This window comes from Corticium candelabrum, chromosome 4 (assembly GCF_963422355.1).
Source record: "Corticium candelabrum chromosome 4, ooCorCand1.1, whole genome shotgun sequence".
Lineage (NCBI taxonomy): Eukaryota > Metazoa > Porifera > Homoscleromorpha > Homosclerophorida > Plakinidae > Corticium > Corticium candelabrum.
In genome coordinates, this window is record NC_085088.1 from 4,211,307 (window position 1) to 4,226,306 (window position 15,000).

At 42.0% G+C, this 15,000-nt stretch overlaps 2 protein-coding genes and 2 long non-coding RNA genes across 4 annotated transcripts in view; all 4 read left to right on the forward strand.

The window, feature by feature from the left end:
• Positions 1-2,483, forward strand: part of LOC134178436 (otolin-1-like) — a 3,230-nt gene extending 747 nt beyond the window's left edge. The window contains exons 6-9 of the mRNA XM_062645314.1: positions 322-381; positions 452-478; positions 1,949-2,107; positions 2,310-2,483. Coding sequence (XP_062501298.1) covers positions 322-381; positions 452-478; positions 1,949-2,070 — 209 coding nt within the window. The 3' untranslated portion in view covers positions 2,071-2,107; positions 2,310-2,483. The remainder of the gene's footprint in view (positions 1-321; positions 382-451; positions 479-1,948; positions 2,108-2,309) is intronic.
• Positions 2,484-2,633: 150 nt separating this feature from the next.
• LOC134178437 (macrophage receptor MARCO-like) lies at positions 2,634-5,979 on the forward strand. Its single transcript, XM_062645315.1, has 15 exons — positions 2,634-2,794; positions 2,854-2,898; positions 2,957-3,001; positions 3,092-3,151; positions 3,763-3,822; positions 3,893-3,919; positions 4,157-4,192; positions 4,252-4,296; positions 4,355-4,399; positions 4,490-4,549; positions 5,161-5,220; positions 5,291-5,317; positions 5,477-5,536; positions 5,608-5,634; positions 5,885-5,979. The coding sequence occupies exons 4-15, from the start codon at positions 3,115-3,117 to the stop codon at positions 5,977-5,979; spliced, it is 579 nt and encodes a 192-aa protein (XP_062501299.1). The 5' UTR covers positions 2,634-2,794; positions 2,854-2,898; positions 2,957-3,001; positions 3,092-3,114.
• Positions 5,980-8,872: 2,893 nt separating this feature from the next.
• LOC134179148 (uncharacterized) lies at positions 8,873-10,050 on the forward strand. Its single transcript, XR_009969802.1, has 6 exons — positions 8,873-8,949; positions 9,009-9,053; positions 9,112-9,156; positions 9,247-9,306; positions 9,885-9,944; positions 10,015-10,050. It is a non-coding gene; the product is annotated as an uncharacterized LOC134179148 (long non-coding RNA).
• Positions 10,051-12,158: 2,108 nt separating this feature from the next.
• LOC134179129 (uncharacterized) lies at positions 12,159-13,312 on the forward strand. The gene is made up of 6 exons (XR_009969797.1): positions 12,159-12,239; positions 12,299-12,343; positions 12,402-12,446; positions 12,537-12,596; positions 13,147-13,206; positions 13,277-13,312. It is a non-coding gene; the product is annotated as an uncharacterized LOC134179129 (long non-coding RNA).
• The last annotated feature ends 1,688 nt before the right edge of the window (positions 13,313-15,000 follow it).

Here is a 15,000-nt window from a genome sequence, read left to right on the forward strand (position 1 = left end):
TGAAGCCAACTGTGGTGTGAGCACCCGAAGTCTCACCAGGACCCCAGTCAATGACCGGGTACTCATTTATACTTCTGAGTCGAGAGAAGCAAATGTGTGTTAATTTGTTGCCTAAGGAAATGATGCCTTAGCTCGCCATTACGGTGACTTGAACTTGCGATCTTTTAAGGTCCCGGATGTAAACAATTTGTAAGATGACTCTCTAACCAATTGAGCTATCACACACACACACACACACACACACACACACACACACACACACACACACACACACACACACACACACACACACAATTAAGTGTTTTTCTTGTTTTAATGAAGGTGAGAAAGGAGACAAAGGAACAGGAGATGTTGGACCTAAAGGAGGCAAAGGGAGTGTTGGTATATGCTTTCTAATAGCTTTATCAAACAATATAGTACTTCTTACAGGCATCATGTCAATTACGATTAGGTGCTCTTGGGCCTAAAGGAGACAAAGGTAATGTTGATATACTTTCTTTGTGTTTATGCTTAATTACCATGTATGCCTACACTACACACGCACGACACACACACACACACACACACACACACACACACACACACACACACACACACACACACACACACACACACACACACACACACACACACACACACACCTTCCCTACTCAACTATGTGCTATAAGTACATGGATAAATAAACTATTAGGTTGTCTTGAGGTTGATGGACTTGCTTGCATATGAGAATCAAGTCCAGTCAAGTCATTGATGTTGAACATCGTTTACAAGAGAATTGGATTTGAAGAGACGATAGTGAAGGCCTGGATGTCCAGTTTATACACTCACTCTGACAAACAATGAGGGTACCCACCCAGGGTTTCATCAATACTAGTATCATATTCGTATCGGTGCCGATACCGGAGTTTGACAGTAGTATCAGCACCAGCAAAACATTGCTTGCCTATACCTCCTGTGTGGATCTGGGACTTCAAGGGTTAAACGGATGTGGTTCTACCATGGCGGCTCTTGCTAGTGGCATTTGGTCTTATTTTTGTGGTCTCAGCAGTAGACAACAGTAAGGTGTTGAGCAAAATATGCTTAGAAAGCGTTTCAAGAAGTGGGACAAACTCAAGAACACCTGCAGAGAAAACACCCTGACACATTTAGGCTGCTGGAGAATTCAGAAAAAAGGTAATACAAGCAGCAGTCAACAATCAACGGAACGATGCACAAGGGTCAGCAGTACGACTGCCATCATTCCCGAGCTTGGGAACTTCATTATCTTATATCAGGGAGATGATTTCCATAGACAAGTAAAGTAGAAATGTTGAGGTGAAGATGAGGTTTTGTTTATGAATCAATGTTCTTTCTGATTTTACAGTTAATACCACAACAAAGAATTGAAACATCAGTATTGGTATTGGTATCGGCTGATATTTGGAAGCCGAGGCATTGGTTACAATGGTATCAATAGTATTGGCAAAACTTGGTATTGGTGGAACACTACCCACTGATGGACCGATAAATAACGGAATGATTAGTAGACATTGAAATTTACAAGTTTAGGGTAGCCTTCCCTGTGTTCTTCTGCCAAACACTTAAGGAACAGAATTCTCTCTTGTGAATGGAATAACAACTCATGAACCTGTTTATCTGCTGACACTTTTACAATAAGCAGGCAACTACAAGCTCAGGCAAGCAACTACAAAGCTCACAGAGCTGTGGGCACTGCCATGCGCATCCAGGAACACACACACACACACACACACACACACACACACACACACACACACACACACACACACACACACACACACACACACACACACACACACACACACACACACACACACACACACACAACACACACACACACACAACACACACACACACACACACACACACACACACACACACACACACACACACACACACACAATTAAGTATTTTTCTTGTTTTAATGAAGGTGTCAAAGGAGACAAAGGAATAGGAGATGTTGGATCAAAAGGAGACAAAGGGAGTGTTGGTATATGCTTTCTAATGACTTTACCAAATCAGATAGTACTTTTCTTAGAGGTATCGTGTTGATTACTATTAGGTGCTCTTGGGCCTAAAGGAAACAAAGGTAATGTTGATGTACTTTCTTTGTGTGTATGCATAAGTTAATGTATGCCCACACTACACACACACACACACACACACACACACACACACACACACACACGCACACACACACACACACACACACACACACACGCACACACACACACACACACACACACACACACGCACACACACACACACTTAAATATTTTTTGTTTATGAAGGTGACAAAGGAATAGGAGATGTTGGACCTAAAGGCGACAAAGGAGACAAAGGGAGTATTGGTATATGCTTTCTAATGACTTTGTTAACCTGATAATACTTTTCTTAGAGGCATTTTGTTAATTATTATTATTAGGTGCTTTTGGGCCTAAAGGAGACATAGGTAATGTTGGTATACTCTCTTTGTGTGTATGCTTACCATGTATGTATGCTCACACACACACACACACACACACACACACACACACACACACACACACACACACACACACACACACACACACACACACACACACACACACACACACACACACACACACACACACACACACACACACACACACACACACACACACACACACATCTGTACTGTTTAAGACGAATATTAGTATTAATCTTTTTTACTTTGTAAAAAATCACGGATGATGGTCAAGTGATGTGGTTTGTGTAGGTGATATTGGTTCTAAAGGCAACAACGGCAGTATTGGTAGTTTTTCTGCTTTTGTGTCTCATTGGTTGATATTCTCAAAGAACCATTTTGTTTAGGCAATTCTGGGCCTAAAGGTGACGAAGGTGATAAAGGGGATGTTGGTATGTATTTTTTTCTACATTTATGTGACATTGGATGATACTGTAGGTATAATGTTAGGCAATTCTGGACGTAAAGGTGACAAAGGAGAAAACGGAAATGCTGGTATGTTTTCCATTTTGTATACACCTGTGTACATGCATGGGCATTGTGTTCAAAAAACAAACACATGATATTTTGCTTGTCCTAACAAAGGTGAGAAAGGAAATGAAGGAACTATGGGACCTATGGGTGACAAGGGAGAAATCGGAACTGGTATGTCTTCTATCCAGCTACACACACACACACACACACACACACACACACACACACACACACACACACACACACACACACACACACACACACACACACCTAAATCCTAAAATCTTAAAAATGTCAGGAGTTGCCTCTTAAGAGGTCATGCCCCCGGCTGTTAGCTGGGCCCTGTGCACTACTCAGGAAACTCTGGGCTTGCGCTAGCAAACTCCTGGAGCCAAGCCAGGCACTCGCAGGAGCACCGACTTGTGAAGCCAACTGTGGTGTGAGCACTCGAAGTCTCACCAGGACCCCAGTCAATGACCGGGTACTCATTTATACTTCTGAGTCGAGAGAAGCAAATGTGTGTTAATTTGTTGCTTAAGGAAATGATGCCTTAGCTCGCCATTACGGTGACTTGAACTTGCGATCTTTTAAGGTCCCGGATGTAAACAATTTGTAAGATGACTCTCTAACCAATTGAGCTATCACACACACACACACACACACACACACACACACACACACACACACACACACACACACACACACACACACACACACACACACACACACACACACACACACACACACACACACAATTAAGTGTTTTTCTTGTTTTAATGAAGGTGAGAAAGGAGACAAAGGAACAGGAGATGTTGGACCTAAAGGAGGCAAAGGGAGTGTTGGTATATGCTTTCTAATAGCTTTATCAAACAATATAGTACTTCTTACAGGCATCATGTCAATTACGATTAGGTGCTCTTGGGCCAAAAGGAGACAAAGGTAATGTTGATATACTTTCTTTGTGTTTATGCTTAATTACCATGTATGCCTACACTACACACGCACGACACACACACACACACACACACACACACACACACACACACACACACACACACACACACACACACACACACACACACACACACATCTGTACTGTTTAAGACAAATATTAGTATATGCTTTTTTACTTTGTAAAAAATCACGGATGATGGTCAAGTGATGTGGTATGTGTAGGTGATATTGGTCCTAAAGGCAACAACGGCAGTATTGGTAGTTTTTCTGCTTTTGTGTCACATTGGTTGATATTCTCAAAGAACCATTTTGTTTAGGCAATTCTGGGCCTAAAGGTGACGAAGGTGATAAAGGGGATGTTGGTATGTATTTTTTTCTACATTTATGTGACATTGGATGATACTGTAGGTATAATGTTAGGCAATTCTGGACGTAAAGGTGACAAAGGAGAAAACGGAAATGCTGGTATGTTTTCCATTTTGTATACACCTGTGTACATGCATGGGCATTGTGTTCAAGAAACAAATACATGATATTTTGCTTGTCTTAACAAAGGTGAGAAAGGAAATGAAGGAACTATGGGACCTATGGGTGACAAGGGAGAAATCGGAACTGGTATGTCTTCTATCTAGCTACACACACACACACACACACACACACACACACACACACACACACACACACACACACACACACACACACACACACACACACACACACACACACACACACACACACACACACACCTAAATCCTAAAATCTTAAAAATGTCAGGAGTTGCCTCTTAAGAGGTCATGCCCCCGGCTGTTAGCTGGGCCCTGTGCACTACTCAGGAAACTCTGGGCTTGCGCTAGCAAACTCCTGGAGCCAAGCCAGGCACTCGCAGGAGCACCGACTTGTGAAGCCAACTGTGGTGTGAGCACCCGAAGTCTCACCAGGACCCCAGTCAATGACCGGGTACTCATTTATACTTCTGAGTCGAGAGAAGCAAATGTGTGTTAATTTGTTGCTTAAGGAAATGATGCCTTAGCTCGCCATTACGGTGACTTGAACTTGCGATCTTTTAAGGTCCCGGATGTAAACAATTTGTAAGATGACTCTCTAACCAATTGAGCTATCACACACACACACACACACACACACACACACACACACACACACACACACACACACACACACACACACACACACACACACAATTAAGTGTTTTTCTTGTTTTAATGAAGGTGAGAAAGGAGACAAAGGAACAGGAGATGTTGGACCTAAAGGAGGCAAAGGGAGTGTTGGTATATGCTTTCTAATAGCTTTATCAAACAATATAGTACTTCTTACAGGCATCATGTCAATTACGATTAGGTGCTCTTGGGCCTAAAGGAGACAAAGGTAATGTTGATATACTTTCTTTGTGTTTATGCTTAATTACCATGTATGCCTACACTACACACGCACGACACACACACACACACACACACACACACACACACACACACACACACACACACACACACACACACAATTAAGTATTTTTCTGGTTTAATGAAGGTGTCAAAGGAGACAAAGGAATAGGAGATGTTGGATCAAAAGGAGACAAAGGGAGTGTTGGTATATGCTTTCTAATGACTTTACCAAATCAGAAGTACTTTTCTTAGAGGCATCGTGTTGATTACTATTAGGTGCTCTTGGGCCTAAAGGAAACAAAGGTAATGTTGATATACTTTCTTTGTTTGTATGCATAAGTTAATGTATGCCCACACTACACACACACACACACACACACACACACACACACACACACACACACACACACACACACACACACACACACACACACACACACACACACACACACACACACACACACATCTGTACTTTTTAAGACGAATATTAGTATTAATCTTTTTTACTTTGTAAAAAATCACGGATGATGGTCAAGTGATGTGGTATGTGTAGGTGATATTGGTCCTAAAGGCAACAACGGCAGTATTGGTAGTTTTTCTGCTTTTGTGTCACATTGGTTGATATTCTCAAAGAACCATTTTGTTTAGGCAATTCTGGGCCTAAAGGTGACGAAGGTGATAAAGGGGATGTTGGTATGTATTTTTTTCTACGTTTATGTGACATTGGATGATACTGTAGGTATAATGTTAGGCAATTCTGGACGTAAAGGTGACAAAGGAGAAAACGGAAATGCTGGTATGTTTTCCATTTTGTATACACCTGTGTACATGCATGGGCATTGTGTTCAAAAAACAAACACATGATATTTTGCTTGTCCTAACAAAGGTGAGAAAGGAAATGAAGGAACTATGGGACCTATGGGTGACAAGGGAGAAATCGGAACTGGTATGTCTTCTATCCAGCTACACACACACACACACACACACACACACACACACACACACACACACACACACACACACACACACACACACACACACACACACACACACACACACACACACACCTAAATCCTAAATCTTAAAAATGTCAGGAGTTGCCTCTTAAGAGGTCATGCCCCCGGCTGTTAGCTGGGCCCTGTGCACTACTCAGGAAACTCTGGGCTTGCGCTAGCAAACTCCTGGAGCCAAGCCAGGCACTCGCAGGAGCACCGACTTGTGAAGCCAACTGTGGTGTGAGCACCCGAAGTCTCACCAGGACCCCAGTCAATGACCGGGTACTCATTTATACTTCTGAGTCGAGAGAAGCAAATGTGTGTTAATTTGTTGCTTAAGGAAATGATGCCTTAGCTCGCCATTACGGTGACTTGAACTTGCGATCTTTTAAGGTCCCGGATGTAAACAATTTGTAAGATGACTCTCTAACCAATTGAGCTATCACACACACACACACACACACACACACACACACACACACACACACACACACACACACACACACACACACACACACACACACACACACACACACACACACACACACACACACACACACATACACACACACACACACACACACACACACACACACACACACACACACACACACAATTAAGTGTTTTTCTTGTTTTAATGAAGGTGAGAAAGGAGACAAAGGAACAGGAGATGTTGGACCTAAAGGAGGCAAAGGGAGTGTTGGTATATGCTTTCTAATAGCTTTATCAAACAATATAGTACTTCTTACAGGCATCATGTCAATTACGATTAGGTGCTCTTGGGCCTAAAGGAGACAAAGGTAATGTTGATATACTTTCTTTGTGTTTATGCTTAATTACCATGTATGCCTACACTACACACGCACGACACACACACACACACACACACACACACACACACACACACACACACACACACACACACACACACACACACACACACACACACACACACACACCTTCCCTACTCAACTATGTGCTATGAGTACATGGATAAATAAACTATTAGGTTGTCTTGAGGTTGATGGACTTGCTTGCATATGAGAATCAAGTCCAGTCAAGTCATTGATGTTGAACATCGTTTACAAGAGAATTGGATTTGAAGAGACGATAGTGAAGGCCTGGATGTCCAGTTTATACACTCACTCTGACAAACAATGAGGGTACTCACCCAGGGTTCCATCGATACTAGTATCATATTCGTATCGGTGCCGATACCGGAGTTTGACAGTAGTATCAGCACCAGCAAAACATTGCTTGCCTATACCTCCTGTGTGGATCTGGGACTTCAAGGGTTAACGGATGTGGTTCTACCATGGCGGCTCTTGCTAGTGGCATTTGGTCTTATTTTTGTGGTCTCAGCAGTAGACAACAGTAACGTGTTGAGCAAAATATGCTTAGAAAGCGTTTCAAGAAGTGGGACAAACTCAAGAACACTTGCAGAGAAAACACCCTGACACATTTAGGCTGCTGGAGAATTCAGAAAAAAGTAATACAGGCAGCAGTCAACAATCAATGAAACGATGCACAAGGGTCAGCAGTACGACTACCATCATCCCCGGGCTTGGGAACTTCATTATCTTATATCAGGGAGATGATTTCCATAGACAAGTAAAGTAGAAATGTTGAGGTGAAGATGAGGTTTTGTTTATGAATCAATGTTCTTTCTGATTTTACAGTTAATATCACAACAAAGAATTGAAACATCAGTATTGGTATTGGTATCGGCTGATATTTGGAAGCCGAGGCATTGGTTACAATGGTATCAATAGTATTGGCAAAACTTGGTATTGGTGGAACACTACCCACTGATGGACCGATAAATAACGGAATGATTAGTAGACATTGAAATTTACAAGTTTAGGGTAGCCTTCCCTGTGTTCTTCTGCCAAACACTTAAGGAACAGAATTCTCTCTTGTGAATGGAATAACAACTCATGAACCTGTTTATCTGCTGACACTTTTACAATAAGCAAGCAACTACAAGCTCAGGCAAGCAACTACAAAGCTCACAGAGCTGTGGGCACTGCCATGCGCATTCAGGAACACACACACACACACACACACACACACACACACACACACACACACACACACACACACACACACACACACACACACACACACACACAATTAAGTATTTTTCTTGTTTTAATGAAGGTGTCAAAGGAGACAAAGGAATAGGAGATGTTGGATCAAAAGGAGACAAAGGGAGTGTTGGTATATGCTTTCTAATGACTTTAACAAATCAGATAGTACTTTTCTTAGAGGCATCGTGTTGATTACTATTAGGTGCTCTTGGGCCTAAAGGAAACAAAGGTAATGTTGATATACTTTCTTTGTTTGTATGCATAAGTTAATGTATGCCCACACTACACACACACACACACACACACACACACACACACACACACACACACACACACACACACACACACACACACTCACACACACACACACACACACACACACACACACACACACACACACACACACACATCTGTACTTTTTAAGACGAATATTAGTATTAATCTTTTTTACTTTGTAAAAAATCACGGATGATGGTCAAGTGATGTGGTATGTGTAGGTGATATTGGTCCTAAAGGCAACAACGGCAGTATTGGTAGTTTTTCTGCTTTTGTGTCACATTGGTTGATATTCTCAAAGAACCATTTTGTTTAGGCAATTCTGGGCCTAAAGGTGACGAAGGTGATAAAGGGGATGTTGGTATGTATTTTTTTCTACATTTATGTGACATTGGATGATACTGTAGGTATAATGTTAGGCAATTCTGGACGTAAAGGTGACAAAGGAGAAAACGGAAATGCTGGTATGTTTTCCATTTTGTATACACCTGTGTACATGCATGGGCATTGTGTTCAAAAAACAAACACATGATATTTTGCTTGTCCTAACAAAGGTGAGAAAGGAAATGAAGGAACTATGGGACCTATGGGTGACAAGGGAGAAATCGGAACTGGTATGTCTTCTATCCAGCTACACACACACACACACACACACACACACACACACACACACACACACACACACACACACACACACACACACACACACACACACACACACACACACACCTAAATCCTAAAATCTTAAAAATGTCAGGAGTTGCCTCTTAAGAGGTCATGCCCCCGGCTGTTAGCTGGGCCCTGTGCACTACTGAGGAATCTCTGGGCTTGCGCTAGCAAACTCCTGGAGCCAAGCCAGGCACTCGCAGGAGCACCGACTTGTGAAGCCAACTGTGGTGTGAGCACCCGAAGTCTCACCAGGACCCCAGTCAATGACCGGGTACTCATTTATACTTCTGAGTCGAGAGAAGCAAATGTGTGTTAATTTGTTGCTTAAGGAAATGATGCCTTAGCTCGCCATTACGGTGACTTGAACTTGCGATCTTTTAAGGTCCCGGATGTAAACAATTTGTAAGATCACACACACACACACACACACACACACACACACACACACACACACACACACACACACACACACACACACACACACACACACACACAATTAAGTGTTTTTCTTGTTTTAATGAAGGTGAGAAAGGAGACAAAGGAACAGGAGATGTTGGACCTAAAGGAGGCAAAGGGAGTGTTGGTATATGCTTTCTAATAGCTTTATCAAACAATATAGTACTTCTTACAGGCATCATGTCAATTACGATTAGGTGCTCTTGGGCCAAAAGGAGACAAAGGTAATGTTGATATACTTTCTTTGTGTTTATGCTTAATTACCATGTATGCCTACACTACACACGCACGACACACACACACACACACACACACACACACACACACACACACACACACACACACACACACACACACATACACACACACACACACACACACACACACACACACACACACACACACACAATTAAGTGTTTTTCTTGTTTTAATGAAGGTGAGAAAGGAGACAAAGGAACAGGAGATGTTGGACCTAAAGGAGGCAAAGGGAGTGTTGGTATATGCTTTCTAATAGCTTTATCAAACAATATAGTACTTCTTACAGGCATCATGTCAATTACGATTAGGTGCTCTTGGGCCTAAAGGAGACAAAGGTAATGTTGATATACTTTCTTTGTGTTTATGCTTAATTACCATGTATGCCTACACTACACACGCACGACACACACACACACACACACACACACACACACACACACACACACACACACACACACACACACACACACACACACACACACACACACACACCTTCCCTACTCAACTATGTGCTATGAGTACATGGATAAATAAACTATTAGGTTGTCTTGAGGTTGATGGACTTGCTTGCATATGAGAATCAAGTCCAGTCAAGTCATTGATGTTGAACATCGTTTACAAGAGAATTGGATTTGAAGAGACGATAGTGAAGGCCTGGATGTCCAGTTTATACACTCACTCTGACAAACAATGAGGGTACTCACCCAGGGTTCCATCGATACTAGTATCATATTCGTATCGGTGCCGATACCGGAGTTTGACAGTAGTATCAGCACCAGCAAAACATTGCTTGCCTATACCTCCTGTGTGGATCTGGGACTTCAAGGGTTAACGGATGTGGTTCTACCATGGCGGCTCTTGCTAGTGGCATTTGGTCTTATTTTTGTGGTCTCAGCAGTAGACAACAGTAACGTGTTGAGCAAAATATGCTTAGAAAGCGTTTCAAGAAGTGGGACAAACTCAAGAACACCTGCAGAGAAAACACCCTGACACATTTAGGCTGCTGGAGAATTCAGAAAAAAGTAATACAGGCAGCAGTCAACAATCAATGAAACGATGCACAAGGGTCAGCAGTACGACTACCATCATCCCCGGGCTTGGGAACTTCATTATCTTATATCAGGGAGATGATTTCCATAGACAAGTAAAGTAGAAATGTTGAGGTGAAGATGAGGTTTTGTTTATGAATCAATGTTCTTTCTGATTTTACAGTTAATATCACAACAAAGAATTGAAACATCAGTATTGGTATTGGTATCGGCTGATATTTGGAAGCCGAGGCATTGGTTACAATGGTATCAATAGTATTGGCAAAACTTGGTATTGGTGGAACACTACCCACTGATGGACCGATAAATAACGGAATGATTAGTAGACATTGAAATTTACAAGTTTAGGGTAGCCTTCCCTGTGTTCTTCTGCCAAACACTTAAGGAACAGAATTCTCTCTTGTGAATGGAATAACAACTCATGAACCTGTTTATCTGCTGACACTTTTACAATAAGCAAGCAACTACAAGCTCAGGCAAGCAACTACAAAGCTCACAGAGCTGTGGGCACTGCCATGCGCATTCAGGAACACACACACACACACACACACACACACACACACACACACACACACACACACACACACACACACACACACACACACACACACACACAATTAAGTATTTTTCTTGTTTTAATGAAGGTGTCAAAGGAGACAAAGGAATAGGAGATGTTGGATCAAAAGGAGACAAAGGGAGTGTTGGTATATGCTTTCTAATGACTTTAACAAATCAGATAGTACTTTTCTTAGAGGCATCGTGTTGATTACTATTAGGTGCTCTTGGGCCTAAAGGAAACAAAGGTAATGTTGATATACTTTCTTTGTTTGTATGCATAAGTTAATGTATGCCCACACTACACACACACACACACACACACACACACACACACACACACACACACACACACACACACACACACACACACACACACACTCACACACACACACACACACACACACACACACACACACACACACACACACACACATCTGTACTTTTTAAGACGAATATTAGTATTAATCTTTTTTACTTTGTAAAAAATCACGGATGATGGTCAAGTGATGTGGTATGTGTAGGTGATATTGGTCCTAAAGGCAACAACGGCAGTATTGGTAGTTTTTCTGCTTTTGTGTCACATTGGTTGATATTCTCAAAGAACCATTTTGTTTAGGCAATTCTGGGCCTAAAGGTGACGAAGGTGATAAAGGGGATGTTGGTATGTATTTTTTTCTACATTTATGTGACATTGGATGATACTGTAGGTATAATGTTAGGCAATTCTGGACGTAAAGGTGACAAAGGAGAAAACGGAAATGCTGGTATGTTTTCCATTTTGTATACACCTGTGTACATGCATGGGCATTGTGTTCAAAAAACAAACACATGATATTTTGCTTGTCCTAACAAAGGTGAGAAAGGAAATGAAGGAACTATGGGACCTATGGGTGACAAGGGAGAAATCGGAACTGGTATGTCTTCTATCCAGCTACACACACACACACACACACACACACACACACACACACACACACACACACACACACACACACACACACACACACACACACACACACACACACCTAAATCCTAAAATCTTAAAAATGTCAGGAGTTGCCTCTTAAGAGGTCATGCCCCCGGCTGTTAGCTGGGCCCTGTGCACTACTGAGGAATCTCTGGGCTTGCGCTAGCAAACTCCTGGAGCCAAGCCAGGCACTCGCAGGAGCACCGACTTGTGAAGCCAACTGTGGTGTGAGCACCCGAAGTCTCACCAGGACCCCAGTCAATGACCGGGTACTCATTTATACTTCTGAGTCGAGAGAAGCAAATGTGTGTTAATTTGTTGCTTAAGGAAATGATGCCTTAGCTCGCCATTACGGTGACTTGAACTTGCGATCTTTTAAGGTCCCGGATGTAAACAATTTGTAAGATCACACACACACACACACACACACACACACACACACACACACACACACACACACACACACACAATTAAGTGTTTTTCTTGTTTTAATGAAGGTGAGAAAGGAGACAAAGGAACAGGAGATGTTGGACCTAAAGGAGGCAAAGGGAGTGTTGGTATATGCTTTCTAATAGCTTTATCAAACAATATAGTACTTCTTACAGGCATCATGTCAATTACGATTAGGTGCTCTTGGGCCAAAAGGAGACAAAGGTAATGTTGATATACTTTCTTTGTGTTTATGCTTAATTACCATGTATGCCTACACTACACACGCACGACACACACACACACACACACACACACACACACACACACACACACACACACACACACACACACGCCTTCCCTACTCAACTATGTGCTATGAGTACATGGATAAATAAACTATTAGGTTGTCTTGAGGTTGATGGACTTGCTTGCATATGAGAATCAAGTCCAGTCAAGTCATTGATGTTGAACATCGTTTACAAGAGAATTGGATTTGAAGAGACGATAGTGAAGGCCTGGATGTCCAGTTTATACACTCACTCTGACAAACAATGAGGGTACCCACCCAGGGTTCCATCGATACTAGTATCATATTCGTATCGGTGCCGATACCGGAGTTTGACAGTAGTATCAGCACCAGCAAAACATTGCTTGCCTATACCTCCTGTGTGGATCTGGGACTTCAAGGGTTAACGGATGTGGTTCTACCATGGCGGCTCTTGCTAGTGGCATTTGGTCTTATTTTTGTGGTCTCAGCAGTAGACAACAGTAAGGTGTTGAGCAAAATATGCTTAGAAAGCGTTTCAAGAAGTGGGACAAACTCAAGAACACCTGCAGAGAAAACACCCTGACACATTTAGGCTGCTGGAGAATTCAGAAAAAAGGTAATACAAGCAGCAGTCAACAATCAACGAAACGATGCACAAGGGTCAGCAGTACGACTGCCATCATCCCCGGGCTTGGGAACTTCATTATCTTATATCAGGGAGATGATTTCCATAGACAAGTAAAGTAGAAATGTTGAGGTGAAGATGAGGTTTTGTTTATGAATCAATGTTCTTTCTGATTTTACAGTTAATATCACAACAAAGAATTGAAACATCAGTATTGGTATTGGTATCGGCTGATATTTGGAAGCCGAGGCATTGGTTACAATGGTATCAATAGTATTGGCAAAACTTGGTATTGGTGGAACACTACCCACTGATGGACCGATAAATAACGGAATGATTAGTAGACATTGAAATTTACAAGTTTAGGGTAGCCTTCCCTGTGTTCTTCTGCCAAACACTTAAGGAACAGAATTCTCTCTTGTGAATGGAATAACAACTCATGAACCTGTTTATCTGCTGACACTTTCACAATAAGCAAGCAACTACAAAGCTCACAGAGCTGTGGGCACTGCCATGCGCATCCAGGAACACACACACACACACACACACACACACACACACACACACACACACACACACACACACACACACACACACACACACACACACACACACACACACACACACACACACACACACACACACACACACAATTAAGTATTTTTCTTGTTTTAATGAAGGTGTCAAAGGAGACAAAGGAATAGGAGATGTTGGATCAAAAGGAGACAAAGGGAGTGTTGGTATATGCTTTCTAATGACTTTAACAAATCAGATAGTACTTTTCTTAGAGGCATCGTGTTGATTACTATTAGGTGCTCTTGGGCCTAAAGGAAACAAAGGTAATGTTGATATACTTTCTTTGTTTGTATGCATAAGTTAATGTATGCCCACACTACACACACACACACACACACACACACACACACACACACACACACACACACACACACACACACACACACACACACACACACACACACACACACACACATCTGTACTGTTTAAGACGAATATTAGTATTAATCT

Bases quoted from the DNA above. Each gene is read 5' to 3' on its own strand.
- LOC134178437 (XM_062645315.1), top strand. From the start codon at position 3,115: ATGGGACCTATGGGTGACAAGGGAGAAATCGGAACTG. The intron at 3,920-4,156 runs GTAATGTTGATA...TGGTATGTGTAG, and splicing joins TGGGCCAAAAGGAGACAAAG to GTGATATTGGTCCTAAAGGC. The intron at 4,550-5,160 runs GTATGTCTTCTA...GTTTTAATGAAG, and splicing joins CAAGGGAGAAATCGGAACTG to GTGAGAAAGGAGACAAAGGA.